The sequence below is a fragment of the Falco rusticolus genome, chromosome 6 (assembly GCF_015220075.1).
Source record: "Falco rusticolus isolate bFalRus1 chromosome 6, bFalRus1.pri, whole genome shotgun sequence".
Classification (NCBI taxonomy): Eukaryota; Metazoa; Chordata; class Aves; order Falconiformes; family Falconidae; genus Falco; species Falco rusticolus.
The window spans coordinates 13,685,261-13,707,875 of NC_051192.1; the positions used below are offsets into that span (position 1 = coordinate 13,685,261).

Below are 22,615 nucleotides of genomic sequence, written 5' to 3' on the forward strand. Positions count from 1 at the left end.
TGGAAAAAGAGAGAGCTAAGGGGATAAAAGGTTAGTTGCACGTACACAGGCTGCTGAGTGACATGCTTGTCTGGCTATGCCATGTGCCTGATCAATGCAGCTTGTCCTGTCTTCTCCTTGTGCTCTGTTTGTAACCCTTTCCCTGGGTGAGGGACTCTGTGTGTGCACACACGGGTATGGGGGTGTGAGTGCAGCAACGGGAGTGGGACCATGGGTCGGAGGGACCATGGGTCCGTGGTGCCAGCAGCTGAGAGGGAATGTGGGTGCGTATACTGTAGGGGTGCGTTATGTCAGCATGTGATCACTACCAGAAATCCAACCAGTCTAGCTGGCAAGTAGGTGAAGTGTGTGTCTCCCAAGCTGAGGTATGTGGAGGAGCTGGCTGCTGGAGGGATAAGGGGATTCAGGCTAGCTGCCACAGAACCCGTGGGATCTGGGGATTGACTGAGACCCATTTGTATGTGTGTGTGCAAGTGTGTTTCTCTGGGCAGGAGGCCACCGGGGAGAGCAATGATTCAGGACCAGCATCCACAATGTATATGTGTATTTCTATATATATTTTGCACTCTCAGACCTTCGCCCTGATCTGCCAGAGAGGGGAGCAGGACAAAGCCATTGGTGCTGCTTGTGTGAGTGCTGAGCGTTTCTGTGTTGGCGAGCGGGGCCTTCAGGGCATGCACACGTTGTATTGTACATGCGTGTTTGTGCATGTGCCTGCTGGGAATCCATGTGCAGCTTCACTGCAGGCCGGACCCAGGGACATGGATCTGTGGCAGCCTTGTCTCTGTCAGGCTACTAGATTTAGCAATGCCCCAGTAGTCTAGAAGCAGTCATGAAAATATTTGTCCTGAAAGGCAGGACATATTTTTATTAAAGTGTAGGCTTTTGGCAGGGAAGAAGTACCTGTTCTTAATAGCAAGAGAGATACCAAACAAGCAGGTGAAGAAAAGGGGGATTGACTCTGGGATCCCAACACTGTGCGACAGCCCTGTAGTGGATAACAGCTCCATGCACTTGCCATACTTCCCTAGGTAGAAAAAAACAGAGGTGGGTTAGTAAAGCAATGTGGTGGCCAAGTGATAAAGCTAAATGGGGTCTTCTACCTGGAAATAATTCAGAAGCTTCTGGGGGAGTAAAAGTTTTTCCCACTGGGACAGGGTTAAACAGATATTAGGAGGTCATTATGATACCCTCCTCAGGAGTGGATTAACAATATCTAAATTATTCTTCAAGTGTTTGTCCAGTTTGCTTTTAAATACAGCAGTGCTGAGTTTCCACAGGGGGTTTGTCTTCTTATCTGACTCTCCCTACTGTTAGAAACCTTTCCTGCATATCAGTAGCAGGAGTCAGAATGAGGTTTTACTCACACCGCTACCACAAGGGTGTATGAAGTAGGAGATTTTTAAGCCCATAGAGGAAAAAAAATAATGTATTTTGACCTATCTTTGTATTTCTACCTTCTGTATGACGTCCGTGTTAAAGGGAATGCAGTGGTCATCCCTCAAAAAACATCTTAGAAATGCAGTTGTTCTTCCTCCAGACATGCCATAGGCCAGATCTATCTGAGCAAAACCCATGGTTTGGGCTAGCCCGGACTATATGTTGGTATTCATTTATATTGGGATGAGTAACTCCCATGTCTAAGCCAGTGAAACAAATGGTAGGAGTCTTCTTAATGAGAGGAAATCTAGAGTTATGTGAAATGAGCAATAAAACTATTTTAAATCAAATTTCCTTTAATATTTTATTTTATACTAAAGAGGAGTTTCAGGTAAAAAACCCACAGAAACCAAACCTTTTTTAGATACTTTCGAGGAAAGTATAAACATTTTCCCTGAAATCATAAATTTCCTGTGGAAATAAAATATTTGACAGAAAACTCATCTAAACATTTTGAATTAAAATTGTTGACCTACTGCAAGTGAATCTTCTGCAGTCAGCATGGTGAAAAGATTAGCTGTCATATCAGCAGCCACCTCCCAGAATAATCATAACTTCTTTTATGTCTTCCCTTTAATAAGCAACACTGAAGGCCCCTCTCATCTGTACTTAGCAGTCAAGTATCTCAAGTGGTCTCTTTCTTTACACTAGTAATGGTATTCGATATCTTTTCTGTGCCACTGATTGTCACAGAAACCAGAAGTTTAAGCTTAGCACATATACCTCCTGAAAATAGGTATCTGGGGACTCAAAAGATACAGCTGTAGCCAGAGAGGTAAGCTAAAAATAATGACTTCCTTTTGAAAGGAAATTAACTCTTAAGGCCCTCGATCTGTGCTGTGCCTAAGCACTGTGCCAACCAAAACTCGACTTCAGCATGTGTTTTGCTTTAAGCAAACACTTAAAATGGATTTGCAGAATAAGAATGGATTCCAGTTTAAGCACACGCTGAAGTGCTTTGCTGAACCAGGGTCCAAATGCCTTGGTCTCTAACCTGTTGTTACAGTCAGTCTTGGCATCTGTGTTGTAATTTTAAAGATATACAAGGGTTAGTGGAAATACTGAGGGAGCTTTGCTCATTTTAGGTGAAACTGGCAAACGTTAAGGGCTTTTAGGAAAAATATTTTCTTTTCACGGTCACATTTATAGCATAAACCAGTAGGCTTTATTGGCAGCGAGCATCTTTCCCAGTTATTTGGTACATTCTAAATGTGTGGCTCATCACATGGCAAAAAATATTTCCTCTCCAGCGGTATGCAGTGGAAGGGGAATTAGACACGAGAAAGGCATTCAAAAGATAGCAAGCGTTTAATTGAAACAACCAAGGAGAAGCTTTCATCATGTAGCCATTCTGAATGACATTGGACATGCAACTGATTGGCACAGCATTATTTATTTTCTTCACTTTGATCATAAAATTACTAGGAAGGGCTTAATGGAGTTATAAATATCTTGTTTCCATGAGAGTCCTGGGAAGATAATTATAGCCCTAAAGTCTTCACAAAGATAAAGCATTCATAAAATGATATTATCCGAGGACTCCAATGGATAACGCAGGGAATTCTGCACTCTATTGCCAGCTCTCCTATTGACTCACTGTGCTCTTTGGGAAAATCACTTCATCCCTCGGTGACTCAGTTTCCTCTTCTATACGTTGGGGTAATAATGATAATTACCCACTGCTGCAAAGACTGTATGGATTAAAAGTTGTAAGTATTACTCATACCTGTCAGAGCAGTCAAGCCTGTGTATTGATAGTAATGGATGTCTGTAAGACTTCGGATGAGCTGTGCGCTTTCCTGAATTGGAACTGTCATATCTGCGTAACTGGTAAATCACATTACTTGTAGAGTTACAGTCAAAAAATTCAGAAAATTTTAAGCCTCTTAGTTCACACTTTTTAAGATGCTGAAGAAACAGCTGTATCTCAGACTCTTCAGAAATATTTTGGTTTTAATGTAAAGCTTGGAATTTAAAGGCTATGGACAAGTTTCTTGTTAAGTAAAAAGACAACATCCTTTCATAAAGCCAAGGACTATGGTGAAGCATTACCTATAAGGTTGTCTAGCAGCTACCAGTGAGATAGGAGCTACATCTACACTCTACCTTTCCTAAGCTGTATCAGGCTCCTTCACTTATGGACTGCTTCCACTGCGTTAGAAATTTGATGCATCATCTTTCCCAAGTACCAGCAGAGTATTGGAGCAACAAGCATTGAAAGAGTTTAACCTACAAGTACGGTGCAACTATTACTGTTAAATCTTTGCAGCTTTGAAAAGGACAAGTGAGGAAGGAGTCATGGCAAATGAGCAAACAACTGGGCCCAAGCTCCAGTGAGATGCTGTACCTGAAGGGGATAACGTGGATTTTGGATATGAAAACGGGAACAACTGTGCTGGAGAGGAGATACTACATCTCCTACTGATAGCACTGTAACCGCCCTAGCTGTGAATCGAAAAGGCTGCTGATAAATTTGAGAGAGATCAGAGCTGAATCAGAAAGTTGATGAAAATGTTGCTAAGCCTGTGAAGCCTTGGAGTCAATCTGGTTAGCTTAAGAAAGGGAATGCTCAGAAGTGACTTGAGCACAGGCTCAGGATACCAAAGTTCAATAACAGATGGGCCTTTGGAGCGTGCTGTACCTTTCTGCAGCTGACTGAAGTGAAAATGAGCAGATTCCCACCTGAAATGAGGTAAAAATGCAGGTCAGAAAATGGAACTGTTTTACCAAGGACTGAAATTACATTTCTATATTAATAATCCTGAAAACCAAATGGCATTTTTGTGAAACAGAAGCTTTTGCTGTGGGGTGTGTGTGTATTCCTGGGGTGGAGAAAGGAGGGAAGGGCTACCTGATTTCTTTTCAGGAATTTGCAAAACATAAATCAGAGAAGTCTGAAGACCTAAATTCTCTATACAGGCACTCCACTTCCAGAAAGCAACTTTTAGGTAGTCTACAAAGGCAGAAAACATCTTTCCTGAGGGTATAATACCCTACACAAAGCAGACATCAGATTAGGTAATCACAGCTGGCCAGAGAAGCCTAAAGCCAAGGATTCTTTACAACATATAATTAGGGAATGGCAAGACTGGGCATTCACTTTTCCCTGGGTCATTGCTCAGAAACAATTACCAGTGATTTCTGTGAACATCTGACTCAAGTAAGAGCCAAGTGAGGCTCTATGGATGTAGTCCTTCAGTACTCTATTTCCAGACTCCTCTAGCTGTGGGGTCTTGCACCAGTAAAGTATGCTTCAAGCTGAAGATAGGGTTCTGTCACTCTCATGTCAAAGGTCTCAATCGTTACTAGACTTGACTTTTGAATTTAGCACAAACATTTCAGTGGGTTTAGTGTTGGTCTTTGTTACTGCTGACACAGATCCAGAAGCAATTTCAAGGCATTGGCCTTTTATCTGGCCTTTATTCTGAAAACTGTCATTGCTCAAAAAACCACTAAGTGTGTCCTTCTGTCTACATGATACCAAAAGAAAATCAAATGCTTTCCAGTATCATGACATGGCTGCCAGAGTGTGATTCCCATGTTAAAATGAATAGATAAGCAGTGTAAGATACTTCAGAAGTTCTAGTCTTTACGTAATTAATTACAGCTCAAGATACTGCCTTTGACTCTCCTGTCCAAATCTTGGTATTATCATTTACTGTTTTAAAGCTTGTTTATAGAACTAGAATAATACACAGATAAAAAAAGGATGATTACAAAGGCATTTTCAGGCATTAAATCTGAGGCTTGAAGTTCCTTTTTCTGAAAAAAATAAAGCAAAAAATGTTTTACTATCTGAAAACCTGGCAACATGAACTGAAATCAAGCATCACTTTGTTAGAAGCCAGTCTCATCACAATGATCTGGTTGTTCCTTAAAATAATAGAAAGGCCTGGATCAGCAGGAGATGGTTATGCTCTGTCCTTTGGGTTTTAATCAACATATTCAGCCCTGCTAAATTTTTCTTACAGACTCTGGCCTTGCACTCTGGTTCAGAGGCTTTGTGGGCAGGCACAGTTTGCATGTGTGGGCATATGGGTCTGTAGGAACAAACTGGGTAATGAGTTCTCTACGTACCCACAAGCCAGGACAAATCCAAGCGACAGAATATAGCAAAAGCTGCAATCACTAAGGCATCTGCCCTGAGCTACCACACCTGACAGCACTGAGCTGTGCAAGATACCTTTATCCCTCCACACAGAGACGCACCAGTGTTGGCATCTTTGTGCAGGGGTTGAAGGTGGAAGCTGGGCAAAGGATGGGAGCTGGAGTCCTACCTTCTGGATTCTGAGCATCTCACAATCTGGGAGCATGCAGTGCCACTGGATGTCTTGATGCACTTGTTGTCTGTAGGGGACATCTCTAGCACAGGCTCTTTCTGCGGAGTTACACAATGAATTCACAGCACAGCGAGCTTCTTCCAGAGGTTGCATTGGAGCAGCCCAAGGACAGAATCTAGAGCAGAGGCCCTGTTTCTTCTCTCCTTCTCGTTTTAACTTCCTTTTATTGTTCCATCCTCCTTGGGAACATCACTAGTGTCTTTTTTCCTCCTTCCCAGCTCAGCTGTAAACCCAGCTTACCCTTTCCTTCAGGGTTTTCAGATATCCAGGCTGCCAAACATTTGAACATCTTAAAGGTGGAGTGCAGCACTGCAAGGGTAAGACTGGCAGATCAGTGCCAATAGGACATAATGGTAGGACATAATGCCTGGATGGACTGGCTATGTCTTTTGGAGCTCTGTCACACTGCTGGGGGAGCAGGAGGAAAGGGTAGAGACTTCCCTCTGGCAGGTGTTGGAAGACACTCTTCAGAGGTTGCTCTGCCACAATGATTCTGTGTCATGGAAGCTATGATTGCCCAAGAATATCTGTGTCATGAAGACCATTTCCATTTTGCCATCTCCAGTGCTCACCTCACACAAGTGCTGGCAGTTTGTAGGCACTGGCACCATCTAGGGGCCAAGTGTCAATCATTGATAATATTTCTAGAAAAGCAGTGCCATAATATATACAAATAATACTAATACACATAAGCATACACTAACATAATGCGTCTAAACAAAACATGTCTTAGTATTAGTGTTGAAAAAGGCCGTGTGTGTACGTTTTTACTTCTAGGCACAATTCAGGCACAAAAATACGATCTCAGTTGCTATTTACCTGCTTGAGCTGCTTATTTTCTATGAACTGAATGTGTATGTGGCATCACATGCTGATTAATAACTCATCATTCACAATCCTCTGCTTCCAATGATATTCCAATTATGCCTTCAAAAGTCACCTGAAAGTGTCAGAATAATGAATGAAGGTTTCAGAAGGAAAAGAAAAACACAAAAAGCCTTAAAACTATGGATCACACTTTAAGAGAATGAAACAAATGATTTTTTTATGATCTCTCAATATAAACAAAACTCCTTAATTGACATTTTTTAAAGCCTTTCTGTGTCAATCTCTATAATGGATAAAGATAAATAAAAGGCAAAGAAATCTAGTACAATGGACTTCTCTATCAAACCCATCTAGCACTGCTTCAGAACTAGGGCTCCTAAATTCTATTTCTCAACAACTAATAAACAGTAATTATACAAAGTCCACAGTCACAAAAAGTCACTTTCAAAAATCAGTTTTGGTATCAAAACAGGTGGTTTTTTTTCACTTAGTTGATCAAAATGCAAATGTGTTACAAAGTATTTATGTTGCTTCAATTTTGTTTATACCAACCAGGACTGGTGAAAGACTCAGAAACAATAGGGGATTGCACTGGGAGTTACTGGTGTAGCTACTTCAGTGCTATGGAGTTCAGTCTTGCACTTCATTACCTACCTGAAGATTTGCCAGGATTTTTTTGAAACTCAAAAAGAGACTCATTTAGTTGTAGCAACTATTTTCAGGATATATTCTAATTGGCTAACGTGTTTAAACTAGAAGATTGCTTAAACAAATAACAACCTCCAAGAAATCAACACAGGTAGCTCCTTATAAATCCTTATGACTTAAAGAGAAAAGGCTATTTGCTATATAGGAGTAAATTGTGTCTTGCAGTTAATTACCCTCTGTGGCCTTCTTCTTAGAACATATAAAAATAGTATTTGTAATATCTTTGTTTTCTTAGTTGTTTACATTCTGAAGCAGATTAAATAATATATCCATCTCACTCTGTATTTAGATACCGAAATAAGCACCTTGATTTTTCAGAGCACCTACAACTCTGAGTTGCACAGTGCTTCTGAAAATCAGGCCATTTATTTAGGTGTCTATATTTAGGTACATGAGTTTGAAGCGTTTGGCTTGAGGTTACATAGCTATGGCTCATTGCATTTTTTTTTTATTTCCATTTGGGTCACAATGGGCAAGTCACTTCTAATAATTCTCATCACAAATCTAAGAAATAGCAGGAGAGGTGGTAAGAATTACTTACTAAATACCATCACGATGCTTAGCACTTCCTCAAATACTGAAGTTTCCTTCCCAGAGAATTTCAGTCTAAAAAAAGAAAGAATTCAGTTCATCAGAAAGGTAAGGCAGTAGAGACTGAACTTATATTCTGGTTAAACTGTGCTCATTTCCTGGATTTTATTTGTCTGGCTTCTTTGTCATTCCCTCTATAACCTTAGGATCATTTTGACAAGCCAGATGTTTTAGCTTCCTGTAATTTGATTGGATAAATCCTAGAAACCAAGTGCTTCTACTTGTTAACACACGGCAGCAAACCACAGTTCATTCTTGAGGAATTTCAGCTGCCATTATCAGTCATGCTGTTTAATTGTGACTATAACTCCAAGACTGTGTTGGAATTTGCACGGTAGCTTGCACAGGCCTTGACCTTAGCGAACCAGTCATGAAACAAACAGTCTAAAACTCTGTGGCAAGAAGATCACTGGGAAAAGGACATCAAGAGGAAAAGACAATCTTGTAAAGAAACAAGGAAATCAGTTTCCTTGACATCTTACACCTGCAGTTTGTCATCCCTCTATTTCACAACATGAGATGCTTGTAGCTTTGGTAGCAGAAACATTCACAATCAGGGATTCACACAGCACTGCCTTCATTTTGCATCAGGATGATAGCCGAGAAGAAATAGGCTGCCCATAGGTGCAAACAATAATCTTAAATACCTCACATATTTCAACAAAATGAAAACTTCCTTGTCTTTCAGGATCCTCATTCAAATAGGAGAATTTAAATCTGGCCATAATATTTCAGATTTGAGAGAACTGTACTTGTATTTTAAGGATGTTATTTGTTACAGAACAAAATACTTTTTTTTTTCTTTCTTGAAAAGGAGACTGTTTTAAAAATCAGCAAAACCTGCTTTCCCCCTTGATCTACCATGCATCTAGGCTAAGAAAACACCTCTTGGTTAAAAATATTCCCTAACCAGAAATTGGGACATAGCATTTTTGTTGTCTTCAAAAATGAGGGTTAGCTGTAAGGTAATAAAGCTCTATTTTGTGGGACTTTATGTTAGATATGGAATGTCAAATCAAAACCTTTTTTTTTTCAGACAGCTTTCACTCTCAGAAGTGGATGGAAAATGTGAAGACACTTTGTTCCTGTTCTCATTGCCTTAAAAAACACAAGACTACTGTCTCTGTCACCCTGAAGATGCTCAGAAACAAAAGAGATATACCAGAAAGCAAAAGAGCCAAACACAGGGGCTGTCCCACTGCAAGACTGGCAGCTGAGGCGTTCCCAGAGAGGTGCGACAGGTTCTCCCCACTTGCCTGACCCCCATATACCAGATTTGGAAAGAACCAGCATCCCTGTGTACAGCTGAAACATGTGCCTCTCTGCATCTCCAAGCCCCCAAAGAAGGAAATAGCCCTGCTCCATGATCAGCCTGCTCACGGAGTATCATGTCCAAGGGCATTACAGGCACTGAAATTCTACAGCAAGCAAAGGATAAGCTCCTTTTCTGCAGCAATTTTTCATTTGTGCAATTATTATTCTTGTACCCAGAACTGCGCAAAATGCTCTGTAGATTAAAAAAAAAAAAGAAAGAAAAAAAGACAAAAAAAGACAGCCTTTGCTTTGCACATTTTTATTTAAACATCTGCAATACATGGCATCTAAGCTGCTTTGCAGTTGCTACACACATACAGGATGGAAGTGAAGAGGTGTCGAGGCAATGTTGTCTCACTGTACTGAGTGACTGGGTGATAAAATAACAGATGAAATTCAGGACTGATAAGTGCAAAGTAATGTACATGGGAAAAAATAACCCTTACTATACATACATAGACACAGGTTCTAGTATCACTTTTGCTGCAGGAGATCTGGAGGTTGAAGCAGAAAGCTCTCTGAAAATGGTAGTGTGGGGCTAGGAAGCGATTACAAAGGGGAACAATGTTAAGAATTAGTAGTTCCCCCCTTAGCTGATGAGGGGGCCCCCAAAGTCATAGGACTTTATTGCCCATATGCTCAGAGTTCCTCTGAGTCCCTCTGCCATACAGCTCTTGCCTATTCCAGATCCAGCAAAATTCAATAGTAATTTTATGAGAAATAAAGTTATAAAGAAAGCAGCGCTTTCTAGCAAAATTAGAAAGGATAGAGAAGATGGAGATAAAGTTTCACACTGGAAATAGAGAAAACCACATCAGCTTGAAGGGAAATCCAATTAAAGTCTGGAAAATAATGGTGGTGAGAAGATCAAAAAAGCAATTTCATCTACTGCCTCTATAACAAAGGAACTCTTAATAAAACAAGTGAGGAAGACTCGGAATTGTTTTTACACAGTGAAGACTTATCATGGCATGGCACACTGTGGAAAGCAACACCACAAATGGGTTCAAAATGAGTTAAGACAAACTCCTAGAGAACAGGAACATGGTAGCTGTTAAGCATAGTAGCTTGGATAATGAGTTCCAGAAATCCCTACCTCATTAGTTGGTGGAAAATTACAAGGTAAATAGAGGAAGAATACCTGTCTATTTTTATGCTGTTTTACTAAGCATCCAGTCTTGGCTGCTGGCAACAAGATACAGTGCTAGATGGATCCAACTGTGGTTTTATATTCTAAAAAAGTAACAGAAATAATCAAGAGTATGGTAACACCGAGGTAGTCAACATTAATTTTACTTGCTTTATCCTCTAATCTCCAGGCTCAGCCATTTGCAAGAAATCATAATCCATATCTGGCCAAAGAATTTGGGATTATCCCAGTGAACAGGAATGTAAAAGAAGCGGTGTCCACTTCTTGAGAATCTACAGATTTTGAGACATTACTCATTTCTTCTGAAAAGAGAAAACTTTGTCACAAAAGCTCCTGCAAAGGGTGCAGGACTGAGTCAGTGTTTGCATTCTGATGATCAGAAATCAGCCTAACATAGGAGGCTAGAGTATTTTAGTTAGGGTACTTTAGTTGCATTGAAATTCACCGTGGTTGCTTCAGCACATTTGAGAGGCCGCTTTTGCTTGCAGATTAAATCTGTAGATAAGAAGCAGGTGCAGACTGAAGATAATGAGCAGCTCAGGATTTGGATCAGATGGGCTAAGCCTGTGCTCTGAGATATCAGTAACAAAACTCCCCCTCAGTTCTGTGGGAGCAGGCCTACAGCACTGCTTGCAAATCTTGCAAGTGGCAGCTGTTTTATCATCTCCTTTGGTATTCTTTCCAGAATTTCAGCTTCCTCCAGATTTTGGCACTCTACAACTACTTGGGTTGTGGGAAGATGCCCACAGCATTTAGGAAGCACAGGGTGCCTACTCAGGCTGCGCTGCCCGAATAGCACCGGAGGCTAGGTGGGTGAATGCTGCCACTCCAAGAAGAACATACTCTCAGTTGCTCTCACTCTCTTATTTTTGCAGCACCGCTTTTCCATGCCTAAATATATATATTATTTTGTGACCTTTACTAATATAAATCTTCAATGCTTACAACAGGGAATATTAAAAACCCTGCAAGTGTGCCATTCTCATTATTCTCTCATTTGAAAGATATTTTTACTGCAAAGGGTGGGATTTGGTTATTTTTCCCCCTTCATCTTAGCAATAATGTCTGGATGCATGTACAAGTCAAAGTACTGACTTACACATTCCTGATCTTTCCTGAACAAGGGTTAGCTTGCTTTCATAACTGTAGAGACTCCCATTTTACTGCAAGGAATGCATATGTTAGGGCAACTTCATCACAATGAAAACATTCTTCCCAATATGAAAAAGAATAAAATTTGAGACTAGCTACCATGAATGAGACACAGTTAGGAGGTATGGGGATGAAAAGACACAAGAAAATTGTATAACGTGTAGGACAGAAAAAGCACGGTGGGTGCTCTTCCTACTCAGAATATTAAAATACAACATCATGCAAAGGGAATGCAGGTAAATGGAGACCAAGGAAGATATCCTACTAGGTTTAATATTTAAAACAAAGACCAAAACAACAAGCATATAGTTTGATATAAAGCCTGATTAGCTTATATTGACACATCTTTGGTTCCATAGCTTGCTTTCACTTCTGCACAGTGCCTAAAGCAGTAAGATCATGGTCAGGGATTTGTATTTCAGGCACAAAGATAAAACAACAAGAAATAATAGTTACTACTATCTGTTACCTACAATGTATTAAAAAGTAAAAGCAGAACCAAAGAAGAAAGACTGGAAGGTGTCTAAACCAGATATGCATCAAGGCATAGGTCAGTCCTTAGTTAATGGGACCAGGAAGAAATCTTCTGTTGCAAGTACAACAACAATCTACAATGCATTGGACTTTGGTATTTGCAGAGATGAGGTGGGATACAGTATTGATCTAATTATAACATTTTTTTCTGCTACTATTGGAAAGTGCGGCTAAAAATAGCATACGGTTTGTTAATATATTTTTAACTAATGGAGAATTATTCCTTCCATGGATTTTTTAATAGGGTATTTGATAATTATATGGGAGTCTTTTAGCTCTTCATTATATTCTATAGATTTTCAAAGCCATCTTTACAAAAACCTATTTACATTTCTGTATCACCTTATTGATTAAATCCCTCCATATTACATTCCAAAGCGAAGAGACTTCGCAAAAGCAGCATTAGCCTCTGACGCTTAGCAGTCTTGGACATAGAGCTGGAAGAGAGAAAACAGCCCTTCCTTTAATACAGCATGCCTTGGAGGTATCTGAATGCTTTCTTTTCTTTTGAAAATCACGACCACGATCAGCCTTTTGCCACGGTAACCATGACATCCCTCAAGAGTCCTACAAATGCACATTCTGGCCTTGTCTGTAACAGGGCGATACACCTTATTCACCTGTTAGTCTGCAGATGGAGAACTGGATCCGTTCCAGAGGGAGCTCTTGCTTGTCGGTGGTCAGAGGTGGGAACGGCTCTCGGGAGCTCCATCCCCCAGGGGCAGTTCGGCCCCTTACGGAATCACCGGGGGATGGTGTGTGTGTGTGTGTGTGTTGGTGGTTTGCCACTAAAACTCTGGCGAGGTGTGCTGGCACTGTGTGGGTGTCCACCCCACCTCTCTCCATCTCATCCCATCCCACCTCACATCTCCCTACCCATCCCACCCGACTTCACCCAGCCCATATCTCCCTACCCCATCCCACCTCACCGCACCCCACCTCACTCACCCCATCCCTCCCCATCTCGGGGCAGGGGGCCGACACCCTGAGGGACGGAAGCTTTGCCACGCACTAGTAGCGAGGACACAAACCGCTGCCTGGTTCCTACCGCTCCCCGGGTGCCGGGGGCGACATGAGGCCCTCGCCCGCCCAGCCGTCCCCACACGAGCCGGGAAGGCCACCGGCCCCCGCCGCCCGCGCTGGTAACCCACTCCCGGCGCGGGGCGGTGGGAGGCGAGAGGCGGGGCCAGCACTGGAGTAGGCGGGGCCAGTTTGATCCACGCATTTTTATTGGTGGATCCCGCCTGCTTGTTTGGGTGGAGGGGTTTGCTGATAGGGTTGCGGCGTCCCCTCATCCCTCCCGCCTCGTCCTCCACCTTTGCCTCAGCGGCGCGGGCAGGCGAGAGGTGCGCGGTGCTCGGTGAGGAGCTGGCGGCGCGGTCCTCGGGGCTCGGCGGCGATAGGTGAGGAGGGCGGGGAGGCGAAGACGAGCCAGCCACAGGAGGTAAGGGCGGGGCCGCTGCCGTGACGGGCTTCGTCCCCGGCGGGGTCGCCCGGTTGCAGCCCTGCCCTGCCGACCTGGCGCCGTGCGCCCGGGTGGCGGTGTTATGTAACCGCCCCGCCGGCTCTTCCCACGGCGCCCGCGGTCCTGCCCTCTCCCCGGGCCAGCTCTTACCTCGGGGGCTCCGTTCACCGGTGCCTTTTCGGACGCGGGGGGCTGCGAGGCGAGCCCGGGGCTTCTCAGCGTTCGGCCGTCCTCCGGTGGGGGTCGGTGCCCGCCGCGCGGGTGGCTGGAAATGGCCGGTGGGCCGGGGGGCAGGCGCGCGCGGAGGGAGGGCGCCGCGGCGGCTCGTCCTGCGGGGCTGGGGGCTCGTCTGCTGCGGGGGAGGGGGGCCTGGGGAGAGGAGGGAGCGACCCCGGGACGGGGGGAGGTGGGGGGAGTTACAGCCCCGCCGGGGGTCGGCTCGGAGCAGGTGGGCGCTTGCAGCCGTGCAGCCCTGTCCCGGCTCCTCGTTACAACTCGAGGCTGGCATGCAGGAGTCGGAGCGAAGCCCGTATCCCTGAGGGAGGCTCTGCTTGGGCCGCTCTAAAGTTAGCTGCAGCATCCCACGCCGCTGTTACGTGATGCTGGTATAACAGGTAGCTCTGCAAAATTGTTGGTTTGTTTTTTTTCCCGGCCTCTCCTAGATTCTCTTGTGTCTCTTTAAAATATTTTGATCTCTTTACTACTTCAGATTGGAGTATAATCTGGTTTCCTAAAAGGAAAATGTATAGTAGGTTTATACAGCTGAAAGAAATAACAGAAATGAGAGTTTATGTAGTTTATGATGAGAGAAGTGAGAGTAAATGTGGTTTCGTCAGGGGTTAAGCTTTGCATGAGCTTCTGCGTTAGGCTTTGAAGTTCTGAACTTAAAAATTGGTTTGCTTGTTTACCTAGTTAAAATGGTTGCCCTGTAGAAAAGGAAAATTCTTTCAATGAAAATAGGTAGTCACTGTAAAGAAATCCTGCTGCATTTATTCTTGCAGTAAAACTAAATTATACAGTTGCACATCATTCCTGAACAGGTGGAAGTCTGAATACTGTGAGAGTATAAAACAATCTGAAAAACTACAAATGCATCACAGTAAACAAGGATAGAGGAAGTTTTCCTGTAGATCACCTTTGTTAACTGGTACCTTTCTTGAACAGCAGGTAGTGTCCCATTCTTCTTTAATTGCTGAGGAGGAGTTGTCATCTATGTGATCTAGTTTGGCTGTCTTCTTCCAAATACTGTAGTCTGTATTCAGATTCAGTGGCTTGGTTTGTTACTGTTTGTATTGAAAATGTTTGTCATTGCTTTGGTGTCCTTAATGTTTTTTAAGTTATAAATTACTTCTGTGTAGCAGCAGAATATCCTTTTCAAGGGAAGTTTGAAATCTTATTCCAAGTCATAATGGCGTCTTGAGTATCTTCTTGGAGTTAAACACTTGAACAGCTCCTGTTGCATGTAGCCCTGAAATACAGGGTTTCTTTCTTTTTTTTTTTTTTTTCTCTTCTGAATAGGGAAAAGGAAAGTAGGTCTTCGTAAGAATTGGGGTATAGTTATGAATTTTATGTTACAGGCTAGAAGGCTATTAAATGAGTGTTCCACTGACCCCTGTGTGAGGTGACAGGATCTGGCTGAAGGCCAGTGACGTTGTAATACTTCGTGCCCCTTATAAAACTGGCTCGCTTTAAATAGAGTAGCATGGAGGCCAAGTGAAGGTAATCAGAAAGCTTGTTCTGGTTTCTTTAGGTTTGGGGATGGTTTTTTGTTCTTTGACTACTTTAATCAACCACTGTGGTTACCATAGTAACCTTAATCATCATCCAGCTCCTTGACTTTAAGAACAGCATACAAAATCTTCACACCTGGCATTGGTTGCTCAAAATGTCATCTTCCTATTGTGGAATGGGGCTGGAGTCTTAGGGTTGGGCACCAGTGTCTGCTGACTTATTTTCTCCAGGACTGGAGATACAGATTGCTTAGCAAGGCATTGCTGGCTGAGTCCTTTACTGGTCATAGGATATATCCCTGGCATGGGAGGCACGGCTGAGCCTTCTGAGCAACATGCAGGTCTTTAACAGCTTGAGCTGGCCAGCCCTGCTTCAGATGAATAAAAGTGAATAGTCCCTTTGGACGTTAAAAGCTTCCAAAAATAGTTACAAAGTCTCAGCTAAATTTAATATGGCTAGAATGTCAATGGAAAGGATTAGCACATTTGGGATTTGCACCAATTAGCATTAAAAAAAATAAATCATCGTATCTGCCACTTCTTTGAGAGGAATAGTGGAGATTGATGATGTTTTTGTGTGGGGCTAACCAAACTGCAGTTAAAATGTGAGTGGATTTCACAGTACCAGTAACTCTTATTACTGTAAGGGGAATAGTCATTATCCAGGCAGGAGATGCAGAGGTGAAGGTTGAGAGAAGGGGTTACTATAGTCTCTATTGCTTTTGAAACTGCAGTGGCTCATTAATCCTGTCACATGAGGTCCTGTTCTGCTCTAATAAAGTAAAATGTTTCCCTTTAAGTCCATGGGAGCTTTCCATAGCGAAGAACTAACACCATATAGAAACAATACTAATCTCCAGTGTTCATTTTGCAAAATGGAATGAAGTTTCAGTAGGTTACTACTATCTGAACTTCCCTGTTACAGTTGTGCCTTCTGCCAAAGTATTCAGTGTGGCTCCAGTTGATTTCAGCAGGATTGCATCCTTAGCCTTCTAGCTTGTAATATAAAATTCATAACTATAGAAATTGGTGACTGCTTTCATTAAGTCAGTGAATATTTTAAGTAAAAACTGATTCTTTCAGTAAATTCTTACTCAGTGGGTTTGGTTCTTCCCCCCCAACCCCCTTGTCCTTCGAGTTATGGTAAAACTTGCTGTCTGGTGATGTTTTGTTTTTTTACCCATGGGAGCAGAGGTGGAATCCCTGCACTTTCTCTGGACCCTTCTAGAAAAAACAACTGCAAATTTTCTTGCTTTGTATTTTTTTCCCCAAAATCTTCTTAATTCCTGTAGAGTATGGTTTCCAGGTTTGCAGTTAAGACTCAATAATACTTTTAGTTTACAGTGACTATATTTAAAGCTTCTATTTGTAACATTTTGTTTGTTTTATTCTATTTTTAGTCATGTTGTTTGTCATGGCAAGCAGTGTTTAATAAAAAAAAGTAAAGTTTCCTAGCGATTTCAAGGGATACGTGCCTGTTACTTGATGTTGCTCAGGGAGTTGTGGGCTTTTTATTATTCTATTTTTTATTTTTAAAAAAACTCTTAGGACAGGAAAATAGCCACCGAGGAAATGCCTCATTAGTTTCCATAAAAACAGTGGGTAAATCTCTGTGCTTGGTGATATAAGGCATTGGTCCATTCAAGCTCTTCATGTGCTCAAGTTGTCTTCATTCAGTAAAATTTCAGCTGAAGTACTCTGCTCTGTAGAGGTGTAACTTCTTAACAAGATGCACATCCTTGCTCTTTCAGTTTTTCAGTAAAAAAGCAATACTTTTTGCTAACAATTTTTCAAATAGAAACTTCAGTAAGCTATTACTGTTTGCCAATGAATATAATTTTCTTGATGGTCTCTGCTAATTTTAGAGGTGCACCATGTCTAAAACCAGTGTGGTAACAGAATGAATACTTAGCTCCCACCTGGAATCTCTACAGAGCTTTTGGTTAAACTGTCCACACAGTGGCTGCTATGGTTTTCCAAGGGTTAATAGCATTGCACTCTTAGGGTACTCTATTCTTTTGTAATGTATTTTGTGACTTCAAAGTCTAGTGTCAGAACCCTACACCAAACTCAAAAATAACTTAAAGCCCACCCAGACATAACCTGGGTTCTTAAAGGGGAAAGGGAGAAGCAAATGCCCAACTCGGTTTGTACTCATTACGTTTTAAAAGAAAGATGATTACAGTTTAATGTTATGTGGATGTCTGTCTTGGTTTTTTGGTGATATAAAAGAGACCATAAGGGGTGGGGAGTTGATTTATTTTGTCAAAAGCTGTGGAAAGGAGCTTTAATATAAATGGGAATGTGATCCAGTGATTGTATTGTAGTTACGTAAAAGATAACTTTTAATTGGGTTTATTTTCTATGTCAATCCAGTTCATGGATTATACGGGATTTAGAATTAATTGTTTTAAGGGATTTGAAATGTAAATTCTTTTGTTTTAAATTAGTAGAATAATTGGGAAGAGAATATTTTTTGACAGACTACTGCCTGGAAGTGGCTAAGTAAACTTAGAAGAAGCGACAAAACACTACCACCGAGAAAACACCCGGGGCTTAGGTGCTTGACAGACATAACAGAGGATATGTATTTATTACTTGTTTTTTATTTATGTGTGTGTGTGTGTAACGTTACAATGCAGGAAAAGGTAAGATTTTCAGCTCATGACTGTCTGAAGATAACTTCTGATACAGTAATTTACGAAGTTCATGCAGAGGTGTGAAAACTCAGATTATAATTCCATGAATGCTTTAAGTAGGTTAGTTGCCTAAAAGTACAATCCTAACCTTTGCTGTTGTCTGTCCATTCACAAAGCTGGCCCTCATTTTTTTTTTTCTTGCTACAAATAGTCACGCAGTAATGAAGTGAATCAGGTCAGTTATCTACCTAATGGAGTTAAACCCAAACTTTTTTCATTAGGCCTGGTCTTTTCTTTTAATTGAATCAGTTTGTGTGGTTGTGCCGTGAATTGGATCAGGAGGTGCTTTCTACACTATAAAAGGTGTTGGAAGGAGAAGCCTGAGGTGGACAATGGACTGACTATGTTGCATCTTTTGGCAGAAGTGCTAGTTTGTCTGGTCAGAGTCCGAACTTACAGCGCAAGGGTTTGAAGTGTGCTAACAAACATTGTTGATTCAAGTACATTTATGCCCTCTGATTTCTCGTTGAGCTCAGACTCATGGGCAGTTTATTTCTCTTGGGGAATATCTGTGCTTTATTGGTGAGATTTCTATTTTAATTGTGGTGCAGTACGTGGCACTTGCCACGTAAAATTTATGAAAAAATAGTTATTCCATATGGATGTTTTTAACTGTGCAGGTCCCATCTTAAATTGTGCAGAGGATTTAATAATCAGGATATTTTAAGTTTACTTGCTAGTGGAGGGAATACTGATCAGAATTCTGGGTATATCTTAAGTGTAGACAAGGCATGTGCATGGATACACACCTTATGTACAAGATTAAGAAGAGGTGGTCAAAAGGCATACAAAACAGTGGCTTCCTTAAGAAGACTTGACCAATACCCAAGTCCCACTGAGCAAATCTCCTTCAAGAACTGACTGAAAAAAGCAGCAAGCTTTTCTTGTTAAAGGGCCCTACTGCTGCATAATGGTAAAGTATTTATTAATTTCTAATTTCAGATGGCACTTTGAAGCCTAGAGATTGTGGAATCACTTGCTATAGTGCATGCTCATTTCCTTATTGCCAACTAAGATGGTTAAAAAACTGAACTTGGCATGGTTGTAACCTAAAGTCCTGTTCTGTTGCTTGTCATAGTGGTTTTGCTTAATTCTTAATTTAAAAGCTTCCTTTCCTATCTAGTACCTTATAATATGGTTCCATCAGGAACAAACAATAAACAGTTCAGTGAAGAAACCTGTAGACTTTTCTGACTTCTGTCAATGTATTGAGATCCTCTACTTCTCTGTACACAGTAATAGCTTTGTTATGCATTGGGGAACAGGATGCATGAAGCTTGTTAGCTGCCATGATCTTTAACATTACTGTCGTACTTTACAGTGAAAGTGAAGCATATGTATTGGACTAAAAGTACAGTTTGAGAAATTGGCTAATATAGAAATGTGTATGGAAAACAAATCAATATACTGTATTGTCTCTCTTGTGCTACTTTGTCTCTGAGTTCCATTCAGCCAGTGGATGCCTGTTTTGTTTATACCCCAGGACACTCTGGTAGGTATAAAATTTCCCTACTCCCAGTTCCATTTAATCTTCACTCTTCTCACTAGAATGCTTATTGAGTGTTAATTCATAATCAAAATTCCTACAACTTTTGAACATCAGTTTGTCTTTATCCTCTTTGGGTCCGTTGTGTAAAGCTGGTTTTGAAGCATCTCTGTTTGCTGAGTGGACTCTTCCAGCTTAATGCTTGGTGGGAAAAAAGGATTTTACCCAGTGTGACTATAAAATAATCTTCACTGACTGCACATAGTTTGCCTTTTGTGAATGAAATACTTCATACTCACTGGCAAAAGTGTACTCTCCCATCTAAATTATATTTTGTATCATACCGGGCTTGAGTTCTATTTTCATAAAACTAAAAAACAATTAATCTCATCTTGACACAGGCTAGACGCGATGGCAAACATGTTTAGAGGTGATTGAATTTGGAGTAGATGACCTATTATTTCCTGCTAGAGTTGTGATACATTCTGAATTTTAGTTTCTTCCGCAGTAGTGGCTGCTGTGAGGACTTCTTTATAGCACTTACCTGGGTATGTTTACATTGAAATGTATGGTAATACTAGGCTTAAGTGAGTTGGTTCAAAATACCAGAGGCAATCAATGTTGCTGTGATACAGAGTTCCTACTACAATTATATACAAACTCATAAATTATTGCATGCGTAGATTACAGGACTAGGAAACTATTTTGTTTTAGCTGTGTAACATATTTTAGTACCTGGGAAAAGAGGACAGCTAAGATCTGTGACCTGCCAGCTCTCTACAGATCATCATATGCACTGTGAGTGATACTGCTGCAGAACATCTACCTCTGGACAAGGTTCTGAATGATACCTGTGTAATTTGGACTAGGTGACCTCTGCAGGTCCCTTCCAACTTAGTTGTTCTAATACTGGCTAATAAATCTCTCTATCACGCGATTTGAAAGTGTGGTAAGTATGGACTCAGTATTCAAAACTGATACTTTTGAGCATGACTTTAGCTTGTTTTCTTGTGAACTTCTGTTGTTAGCCCTGAGACTTCGGCAACAATTACTGACATTTCCATAACATGAGGTTATAGAATGATGTGTTCTGTCATAGGCCAAATGTCATTTCACACCAGCAGCAGAAATGAGGTTATATGAAGGCACAGGCATGGCAAGATACCTCTATAATTTAGTTTTGCTTTACTGTGATTAAGTGTAATAAACCCATAGGGTCTAATTTTGGATACTAGTCTTAAATAGTGTATTTGAGCTAATATTTACAACTATTTATAGAGAATAGCCAGTATGCAATAGAGCAAGAGCAAATCTGAAACAGATGAGCACACTGTGTTTATGTAACTTTCTAACTCCTTATGTTATGAGGAGAAAAAGCAGCCAATGATTGCATATGTTACCAAAAGAAACAAAACTATAAGGGAATTATTCATCTGCGTAGCTTCTAGTTAACTTAGTGGAGCTCTATAGAGGTTATAGGTTGATGTCTAATGTACCAATACTAAGGACTGATAAATACCTGAATTTATACTAATTAGCACACTGATAATTAATTGGACCTTTACTTAATCCCGTCGGCTGGTATGAAGTTTACTGTTGTATCAACAGTAGGGATACTGTTTGATGTATGGGCTTGTTGCTTCTACCTGTCTTGAAATGTCTGCCCTGATGGATTTGCAGTAAAGGCTCCAATATCAGCAGGATTTTCTTAAAAGGTGGTGAGAATTATCTCTTGAGTCCACTCTTCCATCACCTTTTATTTACTTCCTAATGTGATTAAGATGCAAACAAAGAAATTGCAAATGAGCATGGAAAACCAGGGTATGTTCTGTCCTTAAACTGTAGAAAAAATGGCTTTTCTTTGTAATGGTGATGTGGTGTAGCTGTGCTGTTTTTCAGTGATTCTGTGTTCATATTACTTTCCAACAGGGTCTTTTTTTTTTTTTTTTTTTTCCTTGAGTTGATGCCTGGTAAAATTTTCAGTTATTTTCATTTTCTTCTTAGCCAGTGTGTTACACTTTCTGTCAAAGCTGACTGCAAGCTCAGAAGCACCAGCCTGCCTTCCCAGTGACAAACATGACTCTCTTAAACCCAAATACAACATACTCTTTGCCCTGAAAGAAAATACTACTTAAGTAATGCCTTGCTTCTGGTTGTGTTATGCAGCTTGTGCTGAATTGGTTTTGTCTTTTCTGTGGTAATAAATGAAACTTAAAGCAAAGTCCCTGTTTGAACTTCGGTGACACTAGTTGTAGTGCCCTGTTTCAGAGGTCAATTGTTGCCTTAAATTAGTGTGAAGTGTACTTTCTACAAACTAAGCCCCCAAACTAAAAATTTCTGGATTAACTTTTGTATGTGTCTTTCCATGCTGCCAGGGATGAGGGGAGACTCATACTTCTTTGGAATGCGAGGCCTCGATCACTATGGCTGCATCTCGGAAGATGGACGACAATTCTTACTCTACTCTATAAATGGAGACAACGATTTAAAGAGATGTTTTGCAGAGGAAGACTTTCATGAAATAATTGACTTCAATGATCTCCCGAATTCTCTCTTTGCTTGTAATGTTCACCAGTCTGTGTTTGAAGATGAGGACAGTAAGGTACAGTGTCACTTTCCATATTTTTAATGTAAGATAAATATATACCTTACGTTTGTATTTATTGCTGTTTCAATGAAACAGATTAATCTGTCATGTACAAAGAAACCATATTACAAATATGACTTCTTTCTAAGGTGATGACAACACTGCCATGATGTCTGTTTCGAGAGCTCAAAAGCCTTTTTGTCAACTACAGTGAACAAAAAATTTTCTTCTTCTGTTTAGATTTGCAGAATACTAAAATGTGGGTACACGTCTTCATAGTTGCAGTCATGATGGAGCTGGCGAAGTTAAACATGTGAAAGTTCCTGCCGCTTGCTGATAACGTACCACTGTGGGAGGCTGCCATTCTTGTATTTTCTCGTAGAATCATTTGGTTTGGAAAAGACCTTTACGATCATCAAGTCTAACTGTTAATTCAGCACTGCCAAGTTCACCACTAAACCATGTCCCTAAGCACCACATCTTTTAAATACCTCCAGGGATGGTGACTCAACCACCCCCCTGGGCAGCCTGTTCCAAGGCTTGACTGCCCTTGCTTGACAACCCTTTCGGTGAATATGTTTTGTCCTAATA

At 41.1% G+C, this 22,615-nt stretch overlaps 1 protein-coding gene across 2 annotated transcripts in view; it reads left to right on the top strand.

Moving 5' to 3' along the window:
* The first annotated feature begins 13,352 nt into the window (after nucleotides 1-13,352).
* The window catches only part of RCAN2 (regulator of calcineurin 2), a 92,461-nt gene continuing 83,198 nt past the window's right edge, over nucleotides 13,353-22,615 (top strand). The window contains exons 1-2 of one of the 2 annotated variants that reach the window (XM_037392074.1): nucleotides 13,353-13,460; nucleotides 21,813-22,039. In XM_037392074.1, the coding sequence (XP_037247971.1) occupies nucleotides 21,815-22,039 (225 nt within the window). In that variant the 5' untranslated portion in view covers nucleotides 13,353-13,460; nucleotides 21,813-21,814. Of the gene's footprint in view, nucleotides 13,502-21,812; nucleotides 22,040-22,615 lie in introns of both variants that reach the window. The other variant, XM_037392075.1, reaches the window with a different exon arrangement.